We start from the raw sequence: 9734 nt of genomic DNA, 5'->3' as shown, positions 1-9734 counted from the left end.
GGAGGGGGTAGGAGGAAGAATTAAGGAAGGGAAAAAATGGCGAGTGGAAGGAGCAGTGTGGAGAGAGCGGCACTTCTGTGCTGCTTCTTGCTGGCGAGCGGGAGCCTGAGCTGCTGCGCCCGGCCCGAAGAGGAGGAAGAACAAGAAGAACAGCGCTCCTGTCACGGCGCCTTTGATCTCTACTTCATTCTGGATAAGTAAGTGACAGTCACGTTTAAAAATGGTTATTCACCCTTCGCTGCCTCCGTGTTGCTTCCTCCCTTTCTCTCAGTGCTTTCCTCGTCTCCCGCAGTGCCGAACACCGCGTGCAGAGCAGGGTCCTTGCTTTTGTTCCCCCAGACGCACGCGTTTCCCAGGCGGAACCTTTAGGGGAGCTTCGCTCTTCACCCCGGGTTAGGCACGGGCAGACACGGGGGATCGCGGCACCCTCCGGTTACGGGGCGCGGGCTGTGAGCGCTGGGGCTGAGCGGGGATGGGCGGTTCTCCCCGCATCCCCCGGTGCTGAGGCCGCAGAGAGGTGCGGGATGGCACCTGCGGGATTCAGCCACAACGGGGCTGTCCGTGAAGGTCTGCCTACAGCTAAGTTGTGGGTGCAGGTATGCAGTGATTGCCTTTTTTACGTGATCGTTGTAAGATTTCACGGAACTTGCTTCTGACCGACTTCTTTGGAGCTGTCTAAACCTGTGTTTAAGTTGTTATATATATTAAAATATGCTGGCAAACACTTTTCTTTAATACCATCTGGTTCTAATTTAGATATGGCCCGAGGGTCTGGGTAAGCTCACGTCCACGGACACGTTGTGACAAGCAGAACGAAGCCTGTGTATAGGTGCACCCACAGGTGGTTCTCAAATACTGTGAACTCATTTGCTCAATGCACTGCTTTGGCTGAACAGTCGGGGGTTAAAATACAGGAGGTAACTGTTGGTCTTATGCACATTGTGCACTCAGTGCCTCCTGGGTTATAGGTGGGGTGTAGTGCTATGAAATCCTGAAGCCTCTTCTTTGTGACTCTTGCCCATAAGCAAGGTTTGCACTGTGCCAGTTCCCAGCTGGGAGAACTGTTAGACCCATCAGGTCTCATGTACTGCCTGCGTGGGGTAAATGCCGCTGCCACTCAGGAGCCAGTATGTCCCTGTCTTCAAGAAGAAAAAGGTATCGTTAGTCAGGATTCAGTTTTCAGAGCTAAATGATCTGGAGACTACCAAAGACATTTTGACTTTTCGTAGGATGCATTAGCGTGCATCTGGTGGTTTTGGTGTTTTGCTTGTTTGTTTGTTTTATGGGTTCTCTTGGTGGCAGGGGATATGTTCTGCAGCGTGATTTCCTTGTCTAAACCATCCTTGTGTGCTCCCAATTATCAGCATACTGCATTCCTGTGCTGTTTCTCTTCAATAGATCAGAGAGCACTTTACTGAAGTGGTTCCTGTTACTGGTTGTCTTCTATTTGGGGAAATCATGGCAGAGGATGAAAGGGTTTGCTTAGAGTTACTGATACGTCAAGCAATAGAAAGCTGGTTGTGTAAGCAAGCTCCTCCTCCTCTGTGTTGTGGACACAAAAGCATATATTTTCTTTTAGCAGAGTACAGGTCTTGCATGTTGGCTCAGGTGCTGTATGTTCTGCTCCACTGCAGATTGGACCCAATGGAGTAGAAGTCATACATTTATGTTCCAGTGGGAAGATCCTCTTTTTCTTCAGTTGCAGATTAAGTCTTTATAGCCTTCAATAGGTTGAAAGAGAAACCAATTGCCAAAAAGCTGCAGTAAAAGCTTGCTGGGCCCTTGGTTTTAGAAACCATCCTCACTCCTAGGAGCTAGTGGCAAAGGCAGCAGCAAAGCTGCTTCTTAATGAGATTATATTACAATCCATATGGGTAACATTGGCGTGCCAGATCTTCAGAGCTATAGGTCCCTTGTGGCTTTCCTGCTTTGACAGAATGCATGTGGTGCTGAAAGAAAGTGTACATACTGGCTTGGAGTGTGTTTAGATGCAGATGTGGCATACTGTGGCACAACTTGAGGACTTGGGTTGGACTTGGTGACCCTTATGGGTTCCTTCCAACTAGGGATATTTTGTGAATCCATGAAGAACATTTCTGGAATCAGGGAGGGTTGTCTGAGTGGGCAGATTCTGGACCTTGAGAAAGTTCTTTAGAAAGGACTGGTAATTGATCAGTGCTGAGAAGAGCTGGGGTGTTCCTGGGAGAGAGGAGGCAGGACGCCAGCTGTAAGCAGCTGGCCAAATCTGGAAATGCAGCGGACAGAAATTTGGATCCACACTGATGCGTATTGGCAAAGAATCCTGGCTCCAATTCCTAATGGGGGAGTCCCAAGAAAAACCAATCTGTCCACCAGTGGATATCCCCACTTGTCCTGAGCACTGTATCCCTTCATTAGTACCTTGCCATTATGGAACGAGGCATATTCAGTCTTAATTAGCTGTGTAACAATGGGATTGAAGAATTGACTCTGAAGACTCCAGGATTTAATCCTGTGGCACACTCTGTAGCTGATTGACAAATCCTGTCTATGAAGTCAGCCCGAGTGAACCAAAATGACTTTAAATCTACTTTGCCTTGCTTTCTCATGAAAGATGCAATCTCACATCTGTAGGAGGTAAAATGAGGGAAGGCAACAAACCCTTCTCCTTGTGCATATAAGCACTGCATTTTACTGCAATTACTTTATTGGGTCATGATTTTCTTTTCCATTCTGCCAGGCAGAGTCTGTGAGGACCTAATCCTGCAGGCAATAACCTTCAGAAGAAATAGATCGTCTGCTGGTGAAGTTATTGGTATAATATAGATGGTGCCAATTAGAGAGGAGAAAAAACAACAACTGAGCTCTTACAATTTTTTCATTCCAGAAGTTGATCGCAGCCCTTTATATTAACTCTATGGGATAGGCAAGATCAGAGCAGTGGAACTAAGCCTTTAGTGTCTGAGAAACTGGCATAGTGAAAAGAAAATGTAGCATGTGTGGGAGGGAGACCTGCTACCATCCTCCTTAGAGTTGTTTGACCACGACAGAGCCACATTAGACCAGCTTTGTCTTTGCGAATGCTCAAAAGAGCAAATCTCTTGAAGCTGCAAGAACTGCACGTTTGCTGGCTGCAGTCTTGTGCAGTCTATATGCTGTACCCCATGAGTTATGCAGATCTAATCTTATTTGGAGGTGCAGTGGAAGACTTGGAAGTATTGAACAGAAGCAGCAGAAATTTTTCTGTTTGCAGCAATTCGATCTCTTTGTGTGAGGCACAGCAAGGTATCGCACCATTGGTACGCTCGCTTCTCCTATGGCACGTAGTAAGATAGAGTCACATGTGGTATCGTAGATCTCATGTTCATCTTTAAACAAGCATAGCTAATAAGTTAAAAGAAACAAATACACGGGTAGCGGAGTATTTTTCACTTGCTTTTGTTGCTCCAAATGCTTAGGCTGTTCAAGTGCACAAAGAACTTATTTTCAGTCCAAACCCAATCTGCTGAGGACGGGCTGTTCGACTGCTCTGGTCTTGTAGAGATATCCTCATGCTTGAGTATGTAAACACACTTCCCTTTCATCTCTGCCTTGCTGGTAACATCCAGCTGTTGTTTGTAATCAGACTGAAACACACTTGCACAGCAAAAAGGATGACTGACCTCTAGTGTTTTCTGACTATAGCAATGCCTGGTGACATCACTATGATTGTTAATTAGTGCAACAAATCTAAGTTCTATATTAAAAGGGCTTCCAACTCTCCTATAAATGCCTTCTCCTGGCAATGCCTGACACAACGATCTGAGCAGTGGAGCTCTCTGTGCTCTATATTTATCAAATACAAATAAATGTATTTGATTAGTTGTTAACCATAGGGCAGGATGGAAAATGGAGTGGGATGGGCAAGGGAGAATGTGAGATTCTCAAAAGCATTTTCTCATTCTTTTCTTTCCTGCTATATTTGTGAAAATATTGTTTAGATTTTGAGGATTTTATTTTATTTTATTTTATTTTATTTTATTTTTTTATTTTTTGCCCTCTACAACATGGACCATGGCAATGCAAACATCTTGGGGGGGCCCTGGCTGCCTTTCTTTCAGAGTAGTGATTCTACCCTTTTTGGGAGCTGACCTAGCTATCCTTTTTCCTCTTCCCCCTGAACTTTTGGTTAATTCCACTTCATGGCACTCCTGTCTCTTGGGTCCACAACAATATTGCTTTTCACATCAGTTATGTTGCTTCTCCCGTGCTTGGCAGCAGCTTTGCTAAAGACATCAGCACAGTGTGGCCAATTGAGCCTTCTTCTCCCTTGTAATCTGTTTTGCAGCTGCCTCCCTTTACCCTTGCTGAGCCACTCTTGAGAGGTGAGCCCCACTGGTGGGGAAATGGTGCTGAAGAGCACAACCTCTGCCAGTTAGATGGGAAACTAGCAGCCCTATCTCATCTCATTCATGTGATTTGTTTACAGATATATATATTTATCATCTCAGCACTCCTGCTGTTTCATGAGGGCTGTCAGGAGGGAATGGAGTTGATACCTCCTAAAATTTGAGGGAAGACAGAAAGACATGATCAGAGCAGAAGGCATTTCAGTAGCTGCTATTCTGGACCCGTTTTTAATTATTTTAAGGCAAACACAGTGCATTGATAATCTCCAGGTAATCTTTTTATTTTTTCTTTCTTTAAATATGCTTTAAATAAAGCAAGCAAAGAGAAGAGTTTGGTAAACACATTTTGTTTCCCTCCTCCCATGCTCCCAAGAAAGCAGAGTTTCCTTGCCAAGTTTTTAGATGAATTTAGCACTCATGAAAGTAATGAATTATGAGTACTGGTGAGAGTGGATAGTTCTGGCTTTAGGCTCTCACTATCTGCTTTTGGTAAGCAAGGACATCTGCCTATTGCAACCAGACTTGAGTATATCATGTGGTCTGGGACCTGGTACAGGTAAATGAGGTTGAGATCGCACGCTGAATAGAAGTTTCAGCTTTGCTCCTTAGACTTTGTTCATTGCTATACACATGTATTTTAAAATCATTGTGTCTAGTGTCTATCTCTTTTCCTTTTCTGTCTGACTTTTCCCCTTTATAACATAACCTCATCATCTACATGGTACCTCTTGTGGGTTCCAATTGCCTGCAAGCAATATTCTTTATAGTTTTCAAAACATAATCTGTTGGTATTCTGCCTTTGCATCTTCCTTTGTTGTGGTTATGTTGCAGGCAGTGCTGGGATTTCCTTACAACCAGGTGTAATTGTGTGGAATGTTCCAAAGGAAATTTTTATTCAGCTTCAGACATACCTATGTTATTGGAACCAGGTTTTATTTGTTTGCATTTTGTCTGATGTCATTTTGCCAGATTTGCCTTTTGGAAAGGAAGAAAAATTTAGGGAACCCAATTCCCTTTCCTCTCTACCCCCACCCAAGAAAAAAAAAATCTTTACAAAACCCAAAACAAAGCTAATGGGTAATGGTTATTTGAGTTAAAACGTGTACGCTTAACAGGAAGAAAAAGCCATGGCAGCTTGTCATTTGCAGTCTATTTATGCATGTAACTAAATCTGATTTATTTGGGGCTTGAGACAAGGAAACAAAATGTAACATTCCCCCTGACCTGCGGTTTCAGTTTGCGTGTGGTCACTGATGGAGACCTTTTTACTTTTGTAATGAGGCTTGCAGGACAAATGCTGGCATGCAATCTGTTCTGAGTTGTTACAATGTGTCGTAGCACCAAACCTCTTAATCTCAAATAGACAATGAGCGAGTTCTTGCAGCTCCAGAGCTGTGCCTCCACGCCCTCAGTTGTCTTTTGCATCTTGCTATGAGTGCTGTATCTTGATTGGGATTGAGGGCTCTACTTCACTCCCCAGGCTGTACTAATAGGACTGGGATACAAAAGAGCAGTTTTTCCAGGCATGGGGCTGCTGAGAGCAGTGCTACAGCTTTGCTGGGAGATCCGACGTGGTCAGATGGAACCTGGACCTGGCCTGTGAGCTGCTCTTTGGGGCTTGCTCTTCTGGTGGCACAACGGCTGTAACACTAGGGGGCAGAGCTCTTGGATCAGGTGGATTAATGTAGGAGCAATGGGTTATGAGGGATGGTTTACAAAAGTCAGTAATGCTGCTGTAGATTCTGTCAGTAGTTTTATAGGAAAAAAGCTATGTATAAAATTAATGGTTTTGGTCATAAAAACCCATTGGATTCAAATGCTTTGAGTCCTGTGTTTGGTGTACTGACTGAGGACTAAGAAATCTGTTTCTCAGCCAATTCATCTCTTTCCCTTGCCTGCTCTGGTGCTTGTCTTATCCTTTACTGCTGTAAGTACTTTGCAGTGAGGACTGTCTTGGAGTGGCTGTCTCTGCCAGTGTTCCTAATGCCTTTGGAGCAGATAATATAAACTAGTTCTTCCTAGCATGGGTGAGTCACTCACTGAAGGTCCCTTCCATGCTTGCAGGAATCATTGTTTGAGAGAGGAGGTCCTTGTTGCTTTGAATGCTTTGCTGGCTCTCAAGAAGGGAGCCAAGGGATGGATGAACATGAGTGTGCATGTCTGAAGCCACAACAAACTGGGTGCCCCAGGGTTTACTTTTATTGCAGAGCCATTATTAGCCATGTGCAAGAATTCTCCTGCTGTCTGTGATGTGGTTGCAGCCACAAAGAGCTCTCTTCAAATAACAGCAGACTGCCTTGTTTCTGAGCAGTGGCCATATACAGGGCCACCAGTAGCTCAAGAGGATACTTAGGGACAAGCAGACTCGATTGCTGTTGTGTTCCCTTGACACCATGTTCAAACTGATCCCAGAGACAGTAATAATGAGCTTGTTTCTCACTCTAGGATCTCTGAAATAGCTGTCACCAGTTAATCAGGCCTCGGAGCATGCTAGGGCAGAGGGCTGCAACTGCAGCCGGCTCACGCTATGCTGCCTCAACCAGCAGCAAGGGAAAGGCCTGACTCTGACACTCACTGTGTTCTTCAGACTGACGCAGAGCTCTGCTAAGCTGCAAGGAGTTGCTCCAAAACAAGCAGGAGCCGAATTGAGCCCTGCAATCGCATCACTTCCTTCCACCCCCATAAATACTTGCTGGCCTCCTTTTCCCCTCCCATCCAGCAGTAGCGATGTGAAATTTAGGAAAACAGCAGCAGGAGCAGCAGCTGCTCCTCAGGGCCGTGAGGCAGAGAGCGCATTCTTTCCTATGTTGTGGTTTGCTGACTCCTCTCTTTGTCTTGTGTGTAATGGGAACTGTGCTCAGGGAGCACTCTCCCAGAAATGACTCCTGTGGATTTTCTGCTTTGTTTGGGCCAGTTCCGTAGGTATGAACTCTGGGGAATTCTGCTGTTTTGCTGGCCTTGCTCCAGGCTCTGTCCAATGAGCCACCAGCAGAAGCAGCCCCTGACACACATTACACACAGCAGCTGTTGCTCTGTGTTTGCCTCTGCCACCAGAACGAGAGACCTGAGGCTTCATCTTCCTTCCTGATTCTGGAAGGCCCACAAGCTTCCTGTAAGCTGCAGGCCAGTGCCTGTGGAGGTATCAGTGCTCTGCAGTTCAGCGTGCTGTGTGGGGCTCCTGGCTGCATCGCTGCCCCATATCCTTTCAGCACTGTGCTAGTCCCTGCTTTGCTTATTCTCTCCTCGTTATTCAGAAGTCTTCATAGTTTCTCTGAAATCTTATACACAAAGGTATTACTTGGTGGCCAATCAGGCCACCCAATGAATCTGTTTATGGTTTTTTACTGATGGTATTTTGAGACATGTCACTTTCTTTTCTGGATTTTAGTGGCATCGATATGCTGATTAACAGGAGTTTTTTTCCTAAGTTATCATAGGATTCTAAGGGAATCAACAGAAACACTGAAACTACTGTAAAAAGGCTGTGAGGGTGTCCAGGAATAATTTGTGGTGTAGAACATCACTGGAAAACCTTATACTTTCTCCAGGCTCAGGATCTTGGTGAGGTACTGGCACAGGCTGCCTAAGGAGGAGGAGGAGTCACTGTCCCTGGAGGTGTTCAAGAAAAATGGAGATGTGGCACTGAGGGATGTGGTTAGTAGGCATGGTGGGGGTGGGTTGATGATTGAACTGGAAGATATTAAGTCTTTTCCAGCCTTTGTGATTCTATGAACTGGGGAGCTGAAAATGAATGTGACTTTTAAGCATTGAATATGGTGGTTTAAAAAAAAAAAAAAGATGAGTGTGCTTTAATTGTTTCACAACTTCTCACTTGCCATGGAGAATGATGGTAAAAACTTCTAGTGCCATCCACTTATGCAGCACAGTATGTTAATTTATGCTGCCATCACAATTTTATTCTTTTAAAGCTAAAACCCAAAAAGCAGTGAAATGACTTTGTATTTGCAGTAGTGTTAGGTTGCTTCTGTCAGTGGTGGGAGTACTATTTAATGGTTGTAAGGAGCTCAGTATGTAGCTTAACAAACATAGTGTTGTCATAACTCTATGATGGTATACTTCCAATGAGGACTAGCCCATGACAGAGGCATCACTACGTTTTCAGAGGTGGGCACTTGTAGAATTATTACAGCCACTTTTGGTTACTCTCAGTGTCCCTGGTTGTCCCCTTTCCAAGAACAGATATTTCATTTGCATGGAAATGCATAATATTATGGATATCTGAGCATTTGCATTTCAAGTCTTCATGTTTTTCCACCATCAGTACTTTATGACTTTCCTAAATATTCAGTATTTCAGTTGCTGTTTTACTGAAATATTCTTTGCCTGAGGATTAGGTATTTCTTAGAGGGGAAGAAAAAAAAGCACCTAAATAAATAAAGACACTGCAGAAAGTCCTAAGAAGGTACTGGAAGTGACAGTTTGTTGCCGTCTTGAAGAAAATACATTGGTACTTTGTTTTCTTGGATTGCATCATTGCTTTTGCAACTAGCAGTAGAAAGCTGATACCTCAAAACTGACTGTGTTTTATGAATAAGAGACTGGCTATTCTGTGTAAAAGAAGGGACCATGCTGGAATTTGCAGGAGTGGGGCTTAACTGGGAGAAGAATGAAACTGGAAAGGGTCAACTTGTGGTGTGAAGACTGAATTTAAAATAATAACACAGACTGAGATCTGTGAATGCATAGATCTTGCTGCTTTGAATCTTGCATAGGTACAAGGAAAATCTGTTGAAATTCAGCCAAATTACAGATTTAGTCTGTGATTCGCAGAAGAACCCTGGGGGATTGTAGGTGCTAGACTGCTTTGGTTCCCTTCTGAAAAAGCAGTTGTTTAAGCACATGCCTCACATAGACTTGGATTGTTTTTCTGTTTTGAGGAAAAAAAACTCTCATTTGCTAGCAGTGCAATCTTTCTTTTGCACTTTTCACCAATATGGGGACACGGCTCATCTATTGTGCAGCACCTATAAATCACAAAATCATAGGGATTGGAAGGGACCTCTAGGGATCGAGTTCAACCTCCCTGCCAAAGCAGGTTCTCTACACCAGGTCACACAAATAGGTGTAATGGCAGTATGCAGATCAGTCCTTGCCTTGAGAAGTCTTGGGGCGTTGTTGACCCTTCCTTACTTGCAGGCAGCTTAATTTCTTTATTCTTTGTTGACCGTGTTGTTCTGTGAATGGCTGACCATTCTCCAGAAGAGCAGTATCAAGGCACACAAGCAGGCTTACTCCAGCGTCAGTGCTTCAGTGGCCCTTGTCCCATTCTTTGCTCCTCCATCCCACCAGCACTGCCACACATTGCACTGACTTCTCCACTGATCTGTGCCCGGTGAAAGGAGGTAG

General features: G+C 44.5%; 1 protein-coding gene across 1 annotated transcript in view; it reads left to right on the top strand.

The window, feature by feature from the left end:
* The first annotated feature begins 6 nt into the window (after positions 1-6).
* ANTXRL (ANTXR like) overlaps positions 7-9734 on the top strand; it is a 51653-nt gene continuing 41925 nt past the window's right edge. The window contains exon 1 of the mRNA XM_003207995.4: positions 7-197. Coding sequence (XP_003208043.2) covers positions 37-197 — 161 coding nt within the window. The 5' untranslated portion in view covers positions 7-36. The remainder of the gene's footprint in view (positions 198-9734) is intronic.

The sequence above is a fragment of the Meleagris gallopavo genome, chromosome 8, assembly GCF_000146605.3.
Source record: "Meleagris gallopavo isolate NT-WF06-2002-E0010 breed Aviagen turkey brand Nicholas breeding stock chromosome 8, Turkey_5.1, whole genome shotgun sequence".
Lineage (NCBI taxonomy): Eukaryota > Metazoa > Chordata > Aves > Galliformes > Phasianidae > Meleagris > Meleagris gallopavo.
Note: the sequence above shows the minus strand (reverse complement) of the source record. Positions and strands in the feature narration are given on the sequence as shown.